This window comes from Pituophis catenifer, unplaced genomic scaffold (assembly GCF_029215685.1).
Source record: "Pituophis catenifer annectens isolate HBS135680 unplaced genomic scaffold, rPitCat1.0.hap2 SCAF_1, whole genome shotgun sequence".
Classification (NCBI taxonomy): Eukaryota; Metazoa; Chordata; class Lepidosauria; order Squamata; family Colubridae; genus Pituophis; species Pituophis catenifer.
In genome coordinates, this window is record NW_027256881.1 from 278,056,321 (window position 1) to 278,078,081 (window position 21,761).

General features: G+C 39.2%; 1 protein-coding gene across 13 annotated transcripts in view; it reads left to right on the forward strand.

Annotated features, from left to right (window-relative positions):
- GPHN (gephyrin) overlaps window positions 1–21,761 on the forward strand; it is a 242,592-nt gene that overhangs the window by 190,544 nt on the left and 30,287 nt on the right. For all 13 annotated transcript variants that reach the window (XM_070937712.1, XM_070937721.1, XM_070937660.1 and 10 more), the window contains 2 exons: window positions 4,313–4,355; window positions 18,696–18,833. In XM_070937712.1, coding sequence (XP_070793813.1) covers window positions 4,313–4,355; window positions 18,696–18,833 — 181 coding nt within the window. The remainder of the gene's footprint in view (window positions 1–4,312; window positions 4,356–18,695; window positions 18,834–21,761) is intronic.

Consider the following 21,761-nt stretch of genomic DNA (forward strand, 5'->3'; position numbering starts at 1 on the left):
CTTTGAGACAACTATGTCTTGAATGACTGAGGATCTCCACAGACATTATATAAGGTACAATTTTGTACTCAGAAATAGCTGCAGAACTACACAGGGTCTCCTTATTTTAATCTCAATAATTGTTTGCTCCCTCATTACTTTTCATGTTAAATGTTCTTCATTGAGAAGTAAAACTAGAATCTGGACTTCATAGTATAAGTTGCTTCTTTTATTTTTAGAAGAAACAAATATTTGGAAATGTAGGCTGTGCAATTAATAGCACATGCAAAAGTTTTACTCCCTCATTCAGAGATCTTTGAAAAATGTGATATTGTCTAGCTCCCTTCAACAAAATACAATCTAGTAAGAAACAATCCTACTGAGTACCATTATTATTTATTGTCAAGAAACTAAGAGATTCATAGAATCATAAAGTTAGAAGGCACATTGGTCCCCTGTCCAGAGCAAGAATCCTCATATCACCCTAGACTAGAGGTGTCAAACTGATTTCATTGTGAGCCGCATCAGGGTTGTGTTTGATCTCGGGGGCTGGGGTGGGCATGGCCAGCTCAACGTCACTTGTGTCAGGGGCGCCTGTGGTGGCCCGAGTGCTCTACCAGCGAAAATTGCCTCCCAAGATCCATTTTCTGCTGCGACAGCTTCCTACAACCCTCTCGCAAGAGCTCCCGAGCTCCGTTTTCATTGGCAGAGGCCTTTACTGTTTCCAGGGCGGCCCCACGGGCCAGATCTAAGCACCTTGTGAGACAGATCTGGGCACTGGGCTTTGAGTTTGACTCCCCTGCCCTAGACAAATTACTGCCCAATCTTTGTTTCATCAAGTCCAGTGCTAGAGTACCCACAACTTAAGAATCAGGTTCTTCACTGTTAAAAGAGCTCTCACAGTCAGAAAATTGCTCTTGATTTCAAGTTTGGATCCTCCTCTGCAAAACCTCTACACCTTGATCAAGTAAATCCAAACCCTTTTCCCGATTATAGCACTTTGTATTTGCTAACATGCTTTCTTTATGCTAAACATACCCAGTTTAGAATATGGTTAGGTTAATATTCGTGCATACTGTAGACATGGTATAGATAATATAATATGCAGAATCTTGGGAACAGAATAAATCAAGTGCCAATATTCCTTTATTATTCATTAGGCTAGAGCCTCTGAGAACTACTCATACCTGTTGTTTCCAGGAGTGCAACCCAGCCAGTATATTAAGTAAGAAACAAAAAAGATGTTATGTTTCTCAAAAGTCCTCTGTAAAAACATTCTGATTGATTTCCCTACAATAGGCCCTCTGATAAATAATAATACAATAGTTCTCACTTAAGGGCAATAATTAGGAACAGAATTTCCATTGCTAAGTGAGGCAGTCATAAAGCATGATGTCATGTGACTATGTTGCTTAGGAATGGTAGTTCCGGCAGGCCCCAGTTACATCATTGAGTTAATTACTGTGGGTTATTAAGTAAATACCTCATGTGACCATGACTTCTGACTTCCTATTGGCTTCTTCAATGACTTTGTTTGTAGGAAGCCAGCGATGAAGGCCACAAATCATAATCGTGATTCTGGGATACCACGATAGTAAAAAAAATCTGGACTAATTGCCAAATGCCCGGATTACGTGATTTCTTTATTTATTTTATTTATTTTATTATTTAAATTTGTATACCACCTTCTCCCGAAGGACTCAGGGCGGTGCACAGCCAAAATTAAAATACATACAATACAAAATTTAAAATAATTTAAAAGCAGAATTAAATCGAATTGGCTTCCCAAAATATTAAAACCCATTATCCTTAAAATAACCCATTAAAATTTTAAGACAGCCCAGCTTGCTGAAATAGGAAGGTCTTCAAAGCTCGACGGAAGGTCCGGAGGTCCGGGATTAGTCGTATTCCTGGGGGTAGCTCGTTCCAGAGGGCGGGTGCCCCCACAGAGAAGGCTCTCCCCCTGGGGGTCATTAGTCGGCATTGCTTGACCGATGGCACCCTAAGGAGGCCCTCTCTGTGGGACCGAGTTAGCCAGTGGGAGGTTATCGGTGGCAGAAGGTGGTCTCGCAAATAACCAGGCCCTAAGCCATGGAGCGCTTTAAAGGTGAGAACCAATACCTTGAAGCGCACCCGGAAGACCACCGGAAGCCAGTGCAGCTTGCGCAGGCAAGGTGTCACATGGGAGCGCCATGTTGCCCTCATAATTACCCGCGCAGCCGCATTCTGGACCAGCTGGAGCTTCCGAGTGCTCCTCAAGGGGAGCCCCATGTAGAGAGCATTGCAGTAGTCCAGGCGAGAGGTGACGAGGGCTGAAGGGCAGAAGGGTTGAGTCGAAGCCTGTTCCTCCCCATCCAGACCCGCATAGCCTCCAGACACTGGGACATCACTTCAAGGGCATCATTGGGGTGGTCTGGGGTGGAAATGTACAACTGAGTATCATCAGCGTACAGATGGCATTGCACCCCAAATCCACGGATGATCTCGCCCAGCGGCTTCACATAAATGTTGAACAGGAGAGGCGAGAGGACCGACCCTTGCGGCACCCCACAAACAAGGTGCCTCGAGGTCGACCTCTGCCCCCCCGCCAACACGGACTGCGACCGGTCGGAGAGATAAGAGGAGAACCACCGTAGAATGGTGCCTTCCACTCCCAACCCCTCCAGCCAGCGCAGCATGATACCATGGTCGATGGTATCAAAAGCCACTGAGAGATCTAATAGGACCAGGACAGAGGAACATCCCCTGTCCCGAGCCCTCCAGAGATCATCAACCAACGCGACCTATGCCGTTTCCATGCTGTACCCAGGCCTGAAGCCGGACTGGAACGGATCCAGATAGACAGCTTCATCCAGGTACTGTGGGAGCTGTCGCGCAACCTCACTCTCGACAACCTTCGCCACAAAGCGAAGATTGGAGACAGGATGGTAGTTTGCCAAAACAGCCAGATCCAGAGAGGGCTTCTTGAGGAGGGGCCTCACCACCGCCTCTTTCAAGGCGGGAGGTAAGACACCCTCACTCAAAGAAGCGTTAATGATCCTCTGGAGCCAGCCTCGTGTAACCCCCTGGGTAGCCAGCACCAGCCAGGAGGGACACGGGTCCAATAAACATGTGGTTGTGTTCAATCTCCCCAGCATCCTGTCCACGTCCTCGGGAGTCACAGGATCGAACTCCTCCCAGATAACATTCTCAAGACCCGCCTCAGACACATCGCCTGAACCCACCCAGTCAGAATCCAAGCCATCCCGAATCAGAGCGATTTTATCATGCAGATAACACGCAAAATCCTCAGCACCCCGTTGCAAGGGGTCTTCCCGCGCTCCCAGATGGAGAAGGGAGCAGGTCACCCTAAACAAGGCGGCTGGGCGATTATCTGCCGACGCGATAAGAGCGGAGAAGTAATTACACTTCGCCGCTTTTATCGCCACTAAGTAGGTCTTCATATAAGACCTCACTAGTGCTCGGTCAGATCCAGAACAACTAGCCCTCCAACTACTCTCTAGGTATCTTTTCCGGCGCTTCATCTCCCTCAGCTCCTCGGAGAACCAAGGAGCTGGGCCGATTCGGCGCTGGGTCAGAGGCCGCAAAGGCACGACCCGATCTAAAGCACCAGCGGCCGCTCTATCCCAGGCGGCCACCAGGTCTTCCGTCGAGTCGTGAGCCAGAGTCTCAGGAAATGGCCCAAGCTCCATTTGGAACCTATCAGGATTGCAGGGGTATTGGACCATTTGTAAGAACCACTCGTTCAGTACTGTCATAAGTTCAAACAGTCGCTGAACAAGTGGTCATTAACCAAGACCCGCCTGTATAGTCTAATCAGATATCATGTTTAAGACAAACAATAATATCAAAGTTTTGAAGAAATTTGTGCTTAGGAAATAATTGATCAAAGTTTGAAACAGCTAGAAATGTTAAGTACGGTGTTTATTTTATCTTGTCCTGTTTTAAGTGCTCTATTACAATCAGCTCCAAGTATCTCCAACAGTATTTTATTTCTGTGTTTCGTATTTGAAGTAAAATATAGATTTTATTATATTTTTCTCATTAATATATTTGTAATAAAGATAAAGCATAATTGAAATTGAATATATATATTTAAATTATTACGGTTCAGCTTTAAACAAAATTTGTATTCTATACATTGGCTTAATTTCTCTTGTTTATATTTAATTCAAACTGTTAAGCAACAGTTTGTTAAATATAAGTTGTGTAAGAAGATTTTTAAAAATGAATATAGCCTCTGTCTCCAGGTCCCAGGAGCTTGCCCACTATATTCCTGTAGTCACTTTATAATGTTTGTTCTGCTTTATCAGTTCTGTCCTTCTCTCTACAGGTCCAATCCAGGTGCAGCAGTAAGGAGAACATCCTCCGAGCAAGTAAGTGTTGCATCTTTGTATTCTTCTGGAATATAGTACCTTCATGATAAGGTATAGTTTTGCTGGAATGATTTTGGTGACACCGTAGAAAGTGATGCAACTGAACTTCTTTTAAAGCTATTTTGTCTAGGCTTTTGTGTCTGCAGAGTACACATGGGTATATGTGAGAAGATCTTAGTAGACAAACTGAAAGATATGCAAAATATTGTATCCAGTGGTCATAGACAGATGTTCTATGACATTTGTAAAGCTATGAATAAAATATATACTAAAATGGAAAATAAATAATTTGTAAAAACATCTCCGCCTATCAGGATATGTAACAGAAATTTCTGGAAATACAGTTTTATGTTATATGCAGAAAACTTGCATACGCACATTCCTGACCTCTCAAGCAAACCAGAAACTGACATTTATTTTCAGTAAGCTGCATATTAATTATATGTATATGCTTTATTATTGCATTTATGCTTTATTATTGCATTTAATGCAGTCATTAAAACAGGTTGTCAATAATGATAAACTGTAACTAATGATAATATGACAAAGTTATATATGTGTGTGAAAACATCAGAATGCACCCATGAAACAGTTGTGTAATCTGGATTGTTGAATTAAATCATTTATATAAAACTAATTATCCTTTTAGCTTTGTGACTAGCAATGCTTTTATTGATTCTTATTAGTTAATGCTTCTGTTTTCACTATGTTGCTTTATAATTTGTTATTTTAGTTATTTTTTTATTAAATCAGTTTGTAATAAATATCATTTATTACAAACTGATTTAATAAAAATCAGTTGAAGCTTCGACCACTGAATCTCTATAATAAAAGATATAGTGACTGACTGTAAAAAAAGAGAAAGTTAAATATTTAGAAATAGAATTCCTAAGATAAAATTCTTATTGTCTGAGCAATAAGTTTATATACCTAGCTGACAGAGTGAAATGTAATGACCAGATACACCAACACAATGAGATCTCTTTTATGTTAATACAAATACAAGAAAGTAGTCACAAATAATCAATGAAAGATAATTTCAATAAAGTATATAGAAATAATTAAATTTCAAAATATTTATGAAATACTATTATTATAGATAATAAAAGGTGACCAAATCTGAATAATTTCACCATATAAGTTTTTCAAACTTCTTTCTTATGTCTTTTTTTTTTAGACAGAGCTATTTCCCAAATTTGGATATCATGCATTTAATGAAAATGTATTTTAATTTTCAGTGTTTTAATATAACAAACCCAGCAATCATTGTCTCACAAGAATTGAATCAATTGCTTATGTTACATTAATATTAGCTATAGAAATAGCTAACGTCTTAAGAAATATTGCAAAAAACTAAACAGGATTTATATAAAAGTTAGTTATTATTGAGCAGTATTGTGCTTCAAAGTTTAGTGATAGTAGTCTAAGAAATAAATTTCTTGATTTTTCATCAGCAACTGTGACTGATATCTTCAAAGGCAAGATCTTTTGGTACACAGGCCATAGCAAATGAGCAGGCACTGACTGATTAATTTTATACCCTGTCTTTATAGCCAAGCATTCTGGCTTCTCTTTGGTCTTTAGCTGCACTGATTTGCAATTGATGCAGGTTGATGAGTGCTGGTCTCTGATTATTTTTTGTGCCTAATCTTGATTGGTCATTTTGGTGGTCTTGGTTTCAGATTGGTCCTTTGTTCATTCCAGTTTCTAGTTGGTCATTTTCAGAGTCCTTATTGTTTTGTTTTGTTTTGTTTTGTTTTGTTTTGTTTTGTTTTGTTTTGTTTTGTTTTGTTTTGTTTTGTTTTGTTTTGTTTTGTTTTGTTTTGTTTTGTTTTGTTTTGTCCTGGGTTCAAGTTGGTTAGTCTGAGCTACTGAGTCTGATTGGTTTCTTGTCCAAACAAGTTTCTGATTTGTCCATTGCCACAGTCACTAAACCCTGAAGTCCAACACTATCCAACAAATAGCATACATCAGTATAATTATCAATTATTCTATAATGAATGTATTAGATGCTCAACTCCAATAGATTCTGGGTAAATTGAATAATTCTGTCAATTTCTTCAAAAATGTAAACCAAAAAGGCTGCATTACTATGAAAAAAATGTAATATATACCCAGTTTACATGTTGATTAAAATCCATGTGAACTCAAAAGATTACAATCCATGTAGTACAATTTTACTGTAGTATAATTCAGTATGGGTTATCTTCATGGTTATCTCCATGGAATGCTAAACATGGAGGTGAAGGTCAATAATGTTAAATCCTAAATTATCTTCCTGTGTTTTTTAAACTTTCAAGAACTCTTATCAAAATGTGTTATTCTTAGTATATGAGTTATATGTAACAATGTTTTATAAGAGCCATGGTGGTGCAGTGGTTAGAACCAGTACTGTAGACTACTTCTGCTGATTGCAAGATGCCTGCAATTTGGCAGATCAAATCACACCAGGCTTAAGGTTGACTCAGCCTTCCATCCTTCCAAGGTGGGTAAAATGAGGACCCAGATTATTGGAGGCAATATACTGACTCTTCTTAGAGAGGGCTGTAAAAGCACTATGAAGTGGTATATAAGTCTAAGTGCTATTGCTATATACTGCCTCGTCCCGATTACATCTGTCCATCCCACCAGATCTGGCAGAGAAGGCATGCTGTGGGTCCCATCTGTCAGGGAACATCACTTCTCTGCTGTAGCATCTGCCTTAAGAAAACTCCCCTCAGGTTAACTCCACCCCCCCCCCCTTGCCATTCTGCAGGCTCCTCAAAAACTGGCTATGCCTTCAGGCCTCAGAAGACTGGGGAGATCTTGTGATGACCCGATTATTGTAGCTTACATCATCCTCTCCTGCGTTAGTGTTTTTTATAGTTTTTAATAATGAATGTTTTATATGTTTATTGATTTTTTTAAATTTGATTTATATGTCGCCCTTCTCCGGAGACTCAGGGCGGCTTACAGTGTGCTCAGCAATAGCCTTCATCCTTTTGTATATTTATACAAAGTCAGCTTATTGCCCCCACAACTGGGTCCTCAATTTACCTACCTTAGAAAGGATGGAAGGCTGAGTCAACCTTGAGCCTTGGCGAGATTCGAACCTGCAGTAATTGCAGGCAGCTGGTCTTAATAACCAGCTTAATAACAGGGTGCCTTAGACCACTGTACTACCAAGGCTCTTGGTATTTTAATACCAAGGATCAATTATGCTCTTAAAAGATTAAGTAATTTTATTCAAGGGACCCATAACATAAGCCTCTGGGTATTATAAATACCTCTGAGAAGAATATTTAGAAACTCTCAATAATTTTACATATTGCTAAAAAAAAGCTGTGTGATAACATTGTTTTACAGTAAATAAACAGCCTCCTGGCTCTGGTTCCTACTAAAGAAAATAATTACCTAATAATCAGCCTACATAGAAAGCCCACTGTCAAAACTTCTTTATTAAAATATTGTTTCATCTGAAACTATCAGAGATAACTAATGGTCAGTTATCAACATTTGCTAAGAATTACATGAAACTATATTTTTAACAAAGATTGCCAACTGCAACCCAATTTTCTCACCAACCAACTCCAGATCATATAGTACAGTCTACAAAACTAGGTCCTTAGAGCCTTTTCCAAAAGGCAGGCAGGGTCAGAGTACCTGGAATGTGGGAGGGAAAGCAACTCCATAGGGCAGGCACAGCAGCAGAGTAAGCAACGGAGTAAGCATGTCTCCTAAGTGCCACTCTGTCAGATTTTAATTGCTTTTATTTATATGATAAATAAACACAGGAGAAGGTCCTTTCAGAGTGCCCTAAAGTGAAAGAAAATAGATACCTTAGATAAAGCTACTGAAACTCAAATCACATTAGCAGTTTGGTCTAGCAATTAAGGCACCAAACTAGAAATCAGCAGACTATGAGTTTTATTCCTGTTTTAGATTTCATAGAATAGAATAGAATAGAATAGAATAGAATAGAATAGAATAGAATAGAATAGAATAGAATAGAATAGAATAGAATAGAAGAGTTGGAAGGGACCTTGGTGGTCTTCTAGTCCAACCCCCTGCCCAGGCAGGAAACCCTACACCACTTCAGACAAATGGTTATCCAACATCTTCTTAAAAAATTCCAGTGTTGGAGCATTCACAACTTCTGCAGGGAAGTTCCACTTATTAATTGTTCTAACTGTCAGGAAATTCCTCCTTAGTTCTAAATTGCTTCTCTCCTTGATTAGTTTCCACCCATTGCTTCTTGTTCTACCCTCAGGTGCTTTGAAGAATAGTTTGACTCCCTCTTCTTTGTGGCAACCCCTGAGATATTGGAACACTGCTATCATGTCTCCCCTAGTCCTTCTCTTCATTAAACTAGACATACCCAGTTCCTGCAACCGTTCTTCATATGTTTTAGCCTCCAGTCCCCTAATCATCTTTGTTGCTCTTCTCTCCACTCTTTCTAGAGTCTCAACATCTTTTTTACATCGTGGCGACCAAAACTGAATGCAGTATTCCAAATGTGACCTTACCAAGGCATTATAAAGTGGTATTAACACTTCACGTGATCTTGATTCTATCCCTCTGTTTATTCAGCCCAGAACTGTGTTGACTTTTTTGGCAGCTGCTGCACACAGCTGACTCATATCTAAATGATTGTCCACTAGGACTCCAAGATCCCTCTCACAGTTACTACTATTGAGCAAGGTACCACATACATGGTACCTGTGCATTCTGTTTTTCTTCCCTAAACGTAGAACCTTGCTTTTTTCACTGTTGAATTTCATTTTGTTAGATAGCGTCCAATGTTCAAATTGGGCACTATCAACTTGACAAGGATCTGTCAAGATTCTTCTGTATCTTGAGCCTATCTTCTGGAGTGTTGGCTATTCCTGCCAGCTTGGTGTCATCTGCAAATTTGATGAGTTCCCCATCTATCCCCTTGTCCAAGTCATTGATGAAGATGTTGAAGAGCACTGGGCCTAAAACAGAGCCCTGGGGAACTCCACTGCATACTTCCCTCCATGTAGATGCAGTTCCATTGAGGACTACATGTTGAGTGCGGTTGGTCAGCCAGATACGAATCCATCTGGTGGTGATGCTGTCTAACCCACATTTTTCTACTTTATCCAGTAGTAAATTATGGTCTACTTTATCAAATGCTTTACTGTAGTCCAAGTAAATTATATCGACAGCATTCCTCTGGTCCACTAATTTTGTCACTTTGTCAAAGAATGCAATAAGATTAGTCTGGCATGATCTGTTTTTGACAAACCCATATTGGCTTTTGGTTATTATTTGGTTTGCTTCTAGGTGTTTGGTGATTGGTTGTTTGATTATCTTCCCTGGTATTGAGGTCAGGCTGATAGGTCTGTAGTTTCCTGGATCTATTTTGTTTTTTCCTTTTTTGAAGATGGGAACTACATCAACTCTTTTCCAATCCTCTGGAAGTTCCCCTGTGCTCCAGGATCTTTGAAAGATATAGTTCAGTGGTTCTAAAATCTCGTCTGCCAGTTCCTTCAGAACCTTGGGGTGTAATCCATCTGGTCCTGGTGATTTGAACTCATCTAGGGTAGACAGGTGTTTACTTGCCATTTTCTTCCCTATTTTAACTTGTGTTCCTAATCTGTTTTTTGTGGTGCTGTTTTTGATATGTTGGACTGTTTTTTCCTTTTGTGTAAAGACAGATGCAAAAAATGAATTAAGTAGTTCTGCTTTCTCCCTGTTGCTTGTCGCCTTCTTGCCACTTTCTCCCAGCAATGGGCCAATTGTTTCCTTGACTTTTTTCTTGTTTTTAATATGTTGGAAGAAGCTTTTTTTTTGTTATTTTTTACTTTAGTCACAAGCCTTTGTTCATTGTGAGCCTTAGCTTTCCTCACTTCATCTTTATAGGCTCGGGCTATTTGCTGATATTCTGCCTTAATTATTTGCCCCTCTTTCCATTTTTTATACTTGTCCTTTTTGTCTTTCAATTTGTTAGAGAGTTCTTTATGCAGCCATGCTGCTTTCTTTTGAGATCTATTATTTTTCTTCTTCATTGCTATTGTGCTAGACTGAGCTTTTATAATCTCACTTTTCAAAATGTCCCAAGCTTCTTGAGTTGTTTTCCCCTTGAGGATTCTCATCCATGGAATCCTTGAGAAAGATTGGGTGATTTTGGGCCAGGCACAACTGATCTCACAGGGTTGTTGGTGTGTGAAAAATAGAATGAGAAAGGACTATTAGGTATGTTTGCTTCTTTGAGTTTGAGCTTAAAAATCTAAACAAACAAACAAACAAAAACCAAGCAGGCTGTATTCAGTTTAAATAAATGGAAGATGTTTCATGTAAGCAAGATTTGGGAAGTTATCTTAGAGCAATCTTATCTGAATAATATATAATTCCAAGGAAGCAGAGCTTTTTCTCATAGAGTTGGAAAGTATTTTCAGCAGAATAGTAGAATAAGAATGGACACTTTAGAAAAATACAATTTGTAAAGAATATTGTTTTAATATGTGTTTTAGTTTGATGTGCTAACCATGGTTTCTAATGAGTTCTACAATTGTTTGATGCATAGCCTAAGAACTTTCCTAAGTAGGGTAACATTTTCTGTGAAAAAAAATATAAACTAATCAAGCATATTGCACTCACCCCTTGGGGTTTGATTTTTGGAACATCCTATACAGGTAGGCCTCGACTTACAGCAGTTTGTTTAGTGACCGCTTGAAGTTACAATGGCATTAAAAAAAGTGACTTATAACTGTTTTTCACACTTATGACCATTGTAGCACCCCCATGGTCACATAATCAATATTCAGATGCTTGGCAACTGACTCATACTTATGACAGTTGCAGTGTCCCAGGGTTATATGATCACTTTTTGCAACTTCTGACAAGCAAAGTCAATGGGGAAGCCGGATTCACATAACAGCTGTGTTAAGAACTTAACAACTGCAATGATTCATTTAACAACTAAGGCAAGAAAGACAGTAAAAAGGGGGAAAATTCACTTAACAACTGTCCTGCTTAGCAAGAGAAATTTTGGGCTCAATTGTATTTGTAAGTTGAGGACTACTGTATAGAGAAAAAAAATGCCCCTTTCTTTTGGCCATAATTCTTAGAAATATCAAGTAATAAGAAAATGGTTTTATTTGTAGAAAAATGTGAGATATTGTTCTTCAAGAAGAGTCTCAAATTAACAAAACTATTCAATTTATTTATTTAGTAAATTTATATACCGCCCATCTCACCTAAAGGCAGAAATAACCAAGTAAACTGGGTAATTGAACTTTGTGTATGTAAATAATAAATTGGATGGAACAAATTTGTTCTTGAGAATATTTTTAATGTCTTACTCTAAACAGTATTTTCATTCCCCAAAGGTTATAAAATATTGGTTTGATACGGGCGACTTCCAGTGGCACCGCAGGTGCCAAAGACGCTCCTTTTGTGAGCGCCAGCCCCGCGATCTCATAAAGCGGCTAGAACAGCACAAATCAGCTGTCTAGCGGCTTGGAAACTTTCTCCCCGGGAAAAGGGGAGGAAGAGAGCAGATGGGAGTAAGTAGAGCTCCCCAAGGAGCCCCAGGAACAATTCTGGGGCTCAAAGGGTGAGAGCTCCCTGGAAGCCCGACAGAGCTCCGGATCTGGGACGTTTCTGCTTTAAGCAGAAGAAGATGCCACGACCACTCCTGCAAACAACATTTGGAATAAACATCATTCGGAAGCAGGCTGAGCAAACTCAGGAGAGATCAGATTTGCAAGTACTGAACTTTAACTCCAAATGTGTATTACTTCCTTCTGATTTATTAAGGGGAGAAAGTGAAACCAAGATGGCGATTGAGCTTTAATGGGGTGTGAAAGCGAAAGTTAAAAAGGAAAGTTTCGTTTAGTGCTGGCAGTCCCTGTTCAAAATTAAAGATTTCTGCTTTAAAAAAAAAGAAGAAGATTAAAGGCTAAAAAGACTACAGCAGTGATCTTTTTAAAAAAAGGATTGATATTATTTAAAGACTGGGAATTTTGGGATTTGGTGGATTTATTGTTCTGGCTGCTGAATAAATTCAAATTGGAAACTAAAAATGGCTTCAAAACAAATAAAGACTATAGTCCCCAAAAGTGCTGGGAGCTCGCCAGCTCAAACGTCCAAATTGCAATCTCTCTCTGTTCCAACGGAACCAACAATATTAACACTTGAAATGTTGCAGGAAGCCCTTAAAACGCAAGCCTCTGTTACGGAAAAAAAAATTACTTCAGTGTTTGAGGATAAAATTCGAGATATTGCTGAGGAGATAGTTCAAATTAAAGAGATTATTCAAAAGCGAAATCAAGAAATTAGAGAAGATATTATCATGGCAGTTCAAGGTTTAGCAGACCATATTGAAGCAGTAGATGAAAAAGTGGAAGAAATTAATCAGTCTAATGAGAACTTGGAAAATAAAATGGTGGAGGTCCAGGATAAGATGGAAAGAGCAGAGGCTGATGTGATAATGATACAATATAGAGATATGGAATTTGCTTTGAGAATAAGAGGCCTCAAAGAAAATAAGCAAGAGAATTTGAGAGAGATCTTTTCAGAAGCATTTGCACAGATAATGGGAGATCAAAAAGCAAATCTTGAATGGCAAATTGACAAAATTTATCATGTCAATTCATGGGTTGCCAGACAGAAACATTTACCAAGAGACATTGTAGTCTATTTTACAACAAGGAGAATACGCAATGAAATCCTACAAGTCACTTTTAAAAATAAACTTCAAGTGCAGGGGCAGGAGGTTTTAATACTGAAAGAGATCCCCCCCAAAATGTTGAGAGCCAAAAGGTATTATGCCTTTCTGGTGGAAGAACTGAGAAAGAACTGAGAAAGGGAAGTTCCAGCTGGACTAGTGGTGAACTATTCAGGAGAAAGATATCGTCTTAACTCAGTGTGGAAGGCAAGATATTTTTACACCAATGTACTAAAGGCTGGATGCCCACAGCCCTCAGAAGCGAGAAGGAAGACGGAAGCAGAGGGGGCAAGAAAGGGGGAGAAGGAAGAAATGTTGGCACAGGCCCAAAAGGGAGCTTTGATTACTCAAGAAGAATTAATACAACTTTCAACTACTGTTCAAGTCTTGGAGATAGAAGAACCTAAAGATCAAAGACAGACCCGAGCGGCAGTCAAGGGTCAAGAAGAATTAAGAGTGCAGCAACTTCAGATGATTCAAGACACTACAAAACAGAAGCAGTGGGAGGAGCAGGGCCAAAAAGTAAAATGCATGGAGATTTCCAGCAGATGCTCCAAAAGCTTCAGGGGGCCAAGAATGGCAATTAGATTTTTGACTTGGAATGTTAATGGCCTAAATTCACCACAAAAGAGGAGAAACAGTTTAAAAATGATGTAATTTGTTTACAAGAGACTCATATTAGAAATAAAGATCAAAAATATTTAATAAATGCAAGGTTGGGTATACATTTCGTTGCATCTGCTCCTGAGAAGAAGAATGGTATAGTTATATACCTAAAAAAAGATTTAATTGCCAAATTAATTGAAGCAAATGATCAAGGAAGATTTATAGCAATTGAACTTTTAATAAAAGGAGAAAAAATACTTTTAATTGGAGTCTATGCACTGAACCAACAACAGGAAAAATTTTATAAGCTTTTACATTCCAAGTTATTACAATGGGATTATAAATCATGTATCATACTGGGCGATTGGAATCGAGTTTTGGACACTAAAAAAGATAAGAAGGGGCTCTTGCAGAATATCTCAACGCGTTCAAGATTGCCAAAATCATTTTTTGAAATGATGGATGATATGGAGTTGAGAGATATCTGGCGAGAGAGGAACCCCGAAGAAAAAGACTTTACCTTTTTTTCTGATAGACATCAATCTTTCTCTAGGATTGATTTTATATTAATTACTAATGATCTTTTTTCTAGGGTGAAGAAGACGAAGATCTGCCCAAGAGTTTTAACGGATCATAGTCCAGTTTGGATGGAATTAGAATATGGAATGGGATCTAAGAGGTCTTGGAAGTTAAATGAAAATCTGTTTAGATATGAGGAAAATGTAAAAGAATGTAAAAAATTTATGAGAGAATTTTTCATTATAAATATGCATAAGGGTACATCTATAGAAATGGTTTGGGATGCAAGTAAAGCATATATGAGAGGTATTTTGATATATTTAAATAATAAACATAGACGTAAACAGGAAAAAAAAATGGAAGGACTTAGAAGAGGAAATTTAAAAAAAAGAACAAGCTTTGATATTGAACCCAGTAGACAAGAAAATAAAAGAGGCAATTAACTTATTGCGAGGGCAATTTAATATGTTAATGGCAGATCAGGTCGCAACTAATTTGCAATATGCTAAACATAATACTTTTTGCAATGCTAATAAACCAGGGAGATGGTTAGCATATTTGTTAAGGAAAAAACAAGTCACAGACCATAGAGAAAATAGAATATAAAGGTAAAGAGGTTTATCAGCAAAATATGATTAAAAAAGCATTTTTAGAATTTTATGCGAGGTTGTATGCTAGTGATAAAATTCAAAGTATAGATATAGATAGATACTTACAGAAAGAGAATATTCCTACAATTACAAAAGAGCAAAGGGAGGGTCTAAATCAACCAATAACTTCCGAGGAGATTATGTTTGCAATTAAGCAGTTGAAAGTGGGCAAAGCTCCTGGGACGGATGGTTTGACAGCTGCTTATTATAAACACTTGCAGTCAGAAATGGTGGGACCACTCAAAGAATTATTTACCAACATACAATCTGGAGGAGTTGTACCCCCATCCTAGAGGACAGCTTATATTTCTCTGATTCCAAAGGAGAAGCAAGACCACACTCAGCCAAAAAATTATAGGCCTACATCACTTTTAAATACAGATTACAAGATTTTTGCTAAAATACTAGCAAATAGGTTAATGACAATCATGCAACAAATGATTCATAATGATCAAACTGGTTTTATAAATGGTAGACAAATGAAGAGTAATGTAAGGCAAGTTGTTAACTATTGGAGTATTTGGGGAAGAACAACCAAATCCCTGCGGTGCTGATATTTCTTGATGTGGAGAAAGCATTTGATCGATTGAACTGGCAATTCTTATTGAAAATAATAGAAAAGATGCAGTTTGGAGAATATTTTACACAATCTATTAATGCAATATATCAGAAACAAACAGCGCAAATAATAATTAATGGTGGTTTAACAGATATTTTTAACATAGAAAAAGGAATGAGACAAGGATGTCCTTTGTCTCCATTATTGTTTATCTTGACCTTGGAATTTCTGTTAAATAAGATACGTGGGTCGGACAAAATAAATGGAATTAAAATTAGGCAGCATGACTACAGATTACGAGCATTCACAGACGACTTGGTTGTTACTTTAACCCAACCATTACAGTCGGTTGTAGGTTTAATGGACATAATTAATCAATATGGACAAGTATCTGGATTTAAAATAAATGCAGAGAAAATGAAGATAATAACTAAAAATATGACTATAAATCAAAAAGATGAATTAGAAAGACTAACAGGATTTGAAATTGTAAAAAAAAGTTAAGTATTTAGGGGTTTATATTATGACATCAAATGCGAAATTATTTAAGCATAATTATGATCCATTGTGACAAAAAATACAGAGAGAGATGGAAAACTGGAAAAAATTACAATTATCCTTGTTAGGAAGAATAGCAGCAGTAAAAATGAATGTTTTGCCTAAGTTTTTGTTTCTTTTTCAAATAATACCAATACTTAAAAAAGATGAGAATTTGAAGATATGGCAGAAGGGTATTAATAATTTTGCCTGGGCAGGGAAGAGACCGAGAATAAAACAAAAAATAATGCAGGATATACGTGAAAAAGGAGGTCTCAAAATGCCCAACTTAAGACTATATTATGAGGCAGCTGCTCTGTCAGCAATTAGTGACTGGATGAATTTAACAGAAGAAAGAATATTGAACATTGAGGGATATGATTTGGTTTATGGTTGGCATGCTTATTTATTATATGATAAGAAAGTGGATAAGGCTTTTAAAAGTCACATATTAAGGAATGCTTTATTGCGTGTCTGGAAAAAGTATCAGTATAAATTAAACTATAAATTACAAATGTGGGCAATACCCAGACACGCGATAGAGAATATAAGTGTAGAGCAAAAACAAGATGTGATTACTTATAAAGAGCTTCTTAATAAGGAAGGAGGTATACTACAATTAAAATCTTTGAATCAACTAAGAGAAGAAAGGATAATTCAAACATGGTTTCAATATGTACAGTTGCAAGCTAGATGGAGAGAAGATCAGAAAATTGGTATTTTGCAGAATGAGGAGAACTTGGTAAAACAGATTAGAGATTTATTTATTTATTTATTTATTTTATTAGATTTCTATACCGCCCTACTCCCGAAGGACTCAGGGCGGTGCACAGCCAAACAATAAAAACACATACAATACAAAATTTAAAAAATAGAATAAAATCAAATTAAATAATTTTGGCCCCGACAAATTTAAAACCCCAAACTTTTAAAACCAATTTAAAATTGAATATATAAATACTAAAAGATATTTAAAATTTTAAAAAATCTTTTATAAAAGAGGGGGAAAATTAGGCCAGGCCAGCCTGGTGAAATAGTAAGGTCTTTAAGGCGCGGCGGAAGGTGCGCAGATCCGGGATCCTCCGTATCTCTGGGGGGAGCTCGTTCCAGATAGTAGGTGCCCCCACAGAGAAGGCTCTCCCCCTGGGGGCCGCCAGTCGGCATTGTTTGGCTGACGGCACCCGGAGGAGCCCCTCTCTATGGGAGCGTACCGGCCGGTGGGAGGCTATTGGTGGTAGTAGGCGGTCCCGCAAGTACCCGGGTCCTAAGCCATGGAGCGCTTTAAAGGTGGTAACCAAAACCTTGAAGCGCACCTGGAAGACCACCGGGAGCCAGTGCAGCTCGCGCAGGAGACGTGTTACATGGGAACGCCATGTCGCTCCCATAACCACCCGCGCGGCCGCACTCTGCGCCAGTTGGAGCCTCCGGGTGCTCCTCAAGGGGAGCCCCATGTAGAGAGCGTTGCAATAGTCCAGGCGGGAGGTGACAAGGGCATGAGATCAAAGTCAAATGCATATAAAAAGGTTGTATAATGCATTGGTAGAAATAGATTCAGAAACGGAGTTAGTTAAGGACTGTATGATAAAGTGGGCACAAAATATTGAAGAACCAATAATTTTTATTTATTTATTTTATTTTACTTCAAATTTATATATCAATAATGATGGAAACGTGGGAAAAAATATGGCTTAGAAATGTAAAGTTTACGCAAGCCCAAAACCTAAGAGAAAATTTTTATAAAATGTTTTATAGATGGCATTTAGATCCCAAAAAGCTAGCCTGTATGTATCCAAGTTTGCAACCTAAGTGTTGGAGATGTGAATGTGATGATGCCACGTATTATCATATATGGTGGACATGTAAAAAAATTAAGGCATTTTGGATAAAAATATGGTGGATTATCCAAAATATTCTCAAAAAGAAGATAAAATTTACTCCACAGTTCTTTTTGTTAGGTATAATTACAGATTGTACTGTTATAGAGACTAAGTTGATTTTAAATTTAATAACAGCAGCCAGACTCTTGGTGGCGGCAGTATTGGAAGAAGGAAGACTTGCCTACTATTGAAGAATGGACACTAAAAGTAGTGAATTTAGCAGAGATGGCTAAAATTTCAGTGTATGTGAAGGACCATTCAAACGAAAGATATATATCGGAATGGAGAAGATGGATTGACTATATTCAAAACAAATATCAGACTAAAAAGTTCCAAATAGCTTATGAATGAAACCAATATTTTCTTTTTGAATTATGTTTTGTTAGTTGAAAGGGGAGTTAAAGAGCAAGAGGGAGTTTGGAGACTAAAGAAAGTTAGCTTATTTTAGCTTATGTTTGTTATGCTATACCCTGTTTTTGCTCTGGGAAGTCCGGGGGGGGGAGAGGGATTGAAGGGGAGGGGCGGAGGAGGGATGGGAAAAATTGCTGTAATACTTGTTAAAACTTTTTAATAAAAAAAAAAAATTGGTTTGATACAAAGTATTATTTAGATGAGGAAAATGATGTAAATGAAATCAGCAAAAAGGTCACATATCATGATCAGGTGACCTCAGTACACTGCAACCAGTGTAAATTGAAGCTAGTTGCCAAGGCCTGAATAGCAATCACGTGACCATAGAGGGATTGTGACAGTCATAAGTACATGTACAAGTAGTAAGTCACTTTTTCTGATACCATCATAATTTCAAGCAGTTGTAAATCGAGGACTATCTGTATCTATAATTTATCAGTCTTTCCAGGAAGATATTAATTGTGTTATTTATTAAAAATTAATTATAACTTTAATGCTCCTTTGCAGGTCACAGTGCCGTAGACATTACAAAAGTAGCAAGAAGACATCGTATGTCTCCATTTCCATTAACATCTATGGACAAAGCCTTCATTACAGTTCTGGAGATGACTCCAGTGCTTGGAACAGAAATAATCAATTATCGAGGTATTTAGTATCAGTTCTGGCATCCAGAAGAAGAATAAAGAGAGAACTATTTAAGTTTTATTTATGTTATCTTTATTAGGACTGAGCAAATACTTGGAAAGGTGTGCTTCACAATGCACAAAAATGCATACAAAGTACCTTTTTCTCAAACATTAAAGAAGCCATGTTTTTTTCTAGACCTGCACAGCTGTAATGTCAATTGTTTCTGCTTGTCTACTCAATATCCATCTGCAGGCACAGCCCTCTTTGTTGAAACAGCCAGGAGTAGCTTACAAAGCAGCTGCATGCATCTAGAAAAAGATATAACTGCTTTAATGATTTGGAGAAAAGTATTTCATACATAATCTTATATATTGCAAATTAACTATTTGAAAGAATTTGCATAGCCATAGTTCTTATATTTTAAGTTATGCATAACTTTTTAGAAGTTTACAGCAACAGTTCTCTTGGGCTGGATATCTTTCTACTACTTATAAAAGACTGAATCCAAGAGATAATGGCTTGTAAAATGCCTGGAATTTATCTAATAAATTAATAGCAAAAATGTAGTTTACTATAGATTTCCATTCTAGCAGAAAAATGGCTCAGGGAAATAAAAACTAAAATCTGGAACAAAGAATGTTTTATAACCTGAAGAACAACAGAAGCAGCAGTAATTTATTTGTATTATGAGAACTGAGCTACATATACCATGTTTCCCTGAAAATAAGACCGGGTCTTATATTTTTTGGACCACCAAAAAAGGCACCAGGTCTTAGTTTTGGGGAGGTCTTATATTTTCCCCCATTTTTTCCATACTGGGAGGGGTGGGGGCAGCAAGCTGCCCCTCTCGCTTAGCACATCCATGTCCTCTGCTAAACAGCTGATCTGCGCCGCTTTCAGAGCCTGAATATCCTCTGCAAAATAGCTGAGCTGAGCCTGCAGGTCTTTGCTAAACACCTCCGCAAAGCAAAACCAGATGTTTAGCGAAGGCATGCAGGCTCAGCTCAGCTGTCCTGCGAAGAGCGTTCAGGCTCCGAAAGGGGTGTCAGCTCTGCTGCTCTAAGCCTGCATGTCTTCTCTAAACAGCAGAGCTGCTGCCCCTTTTGGGGTCTGAAGTCCTCTGCAAAACAGCTGAGTTGAGCCTGCATCTCTTTGCTAAACAGCTGGTTTTGTTTTGGGGAGCCCGTTCAAGCTCCAAAAGGGTTGGCAGCTCTGCTGAGCTGAGCCTGCATGTCTTCACAAAACAGCATTTTCTTGCCGAGCCTTCAGTATTGCAATCCTGGGATACGCTAAAGGCTCAGGATGGAGCCGTTTTGGTGATTGGCAGAAAAATGGGGAGGGGGATTTTCTTGCCTGTCCTCCTTTTCTCAATCTGTGCTGAACTTGAGAAAAGGAGGACAGGCAGGAAAATCCCCCTCCACATTTTCCTGCCGATCGCCGAAAAGTCTCCACCCCTGCCATACGCTGAAGGCTCAGCAGAAAATGGGGAGAGGGATTTTCCTGCCTCTCCTCCTTTTCTTAAGCTCAGCACAGACTGAGAAAAGGAGAGGTAGGAAAATCCCCCTCCCCATTTTCCTGCCGATCGCAAAAAAGGCTCCATCCCAAGTCTTCAGCGTTGCAATCCTGGGATACCCCCAGCTTCCTGGCACTGCTCTGAGGCTTCCACAATGCCAGGAGGGGGGAGGTCATCGGAGGAGCCCCGTGCAGCCCCTGCCTGGTTCCGCTTCGCCTTTGCCAGGGTGGTGGGCACTAGAAGGGTGCTGTCCTCAGCCAGGCAGTCCCCAGAATCATCCTGAAGCCTCCCCACCACTTGGTTTGGGGCAGACGGTTGTTCAGCTCACTTGAGTTGCAAACAACTCATGGATTTGGGCGGCCTTTACATGGCCAGTATGCCTGCAAGTTCCCTGATTTCCGAGGCTGGCGAGGCTCAGTGTTTGGGCTCTGGCATGCTCTTCTCCTCCTGGGTTGCAGCTGCGCAGTGCCTCTGGCTCACCAAGTCTGGCCTGTTGATCTCAGCCAGCAGTGGCTCTGACCTGAGCCTGGCCGCCAACTCTGCAGGCAAGAACCGGCCATGCCAATCCCACTTCATGGCCACACAGATGGAGCCCGCAACAGCTGCTGCTTCACGTGGGAGAGGAGGCATTGCGAGGGAGCCCATTTGTCACATTGGCCAGGTGGGAGTTGCCCACATGGAGGCCGGGCCTCAGGGCGCAGCTCTGAGCAGGTACCAAGCTGGAGGGGGAGGGTCAGTCCCCTTACCCAGTTGCCCTCCGCCATTTCTCATCAAATGTCTGTGTGTGTGTGTGTGTGTGTGTGTGTGTGTGTGAGAGAGAGAGAGAGAGAGAGAGAGAGAGAGGGAGAAACAGCAGAGAGGAAACCCTTTCAAACAGCATTGCCTGCAATTCTTGTTACTCCCCTCCATCGTTTCTCTCTCTCTCTCTCTCTCAGCTGATCTGCGGGCCACGGTTAAGGGGCCAAGGTGACCGGGGAAGGGAAGGGCTGCCTCCTGGGCTGCCCATGCCCATTTACTTCACTAGAGCTTATTTTTTGGGGTAGGGCTTATATTAGGCCCACTCCAAAAAAATCAGAGGAGGGCTTACTTTTGGAGTAGGTCGTATTTTGGGGAAAACACGGTATTATCTAGTTGCTGCTTGGTAAAGTTTTAGCTAAAACATTTGCTTTTGTTAGCAGAAGTATGTGGTAATAGTATTTTCACAGGAAAAAAAATCCAGATTGAAGAAGAATCACAATGACAAACATAGTTATTAATCATACTTACCATCAGTTTCTTTCTCTGCTGCATGTCAAGTAAAAAAGAGAGTAAGTTGTACATTTATTTGGCATCCATGATTTTGTTATAGGAAATCGCTTCCCAACAATCTATGTAATAATATTTACCAAAAAATGAAATAATACTGTACACATACAGATTATCAGTACAGATAC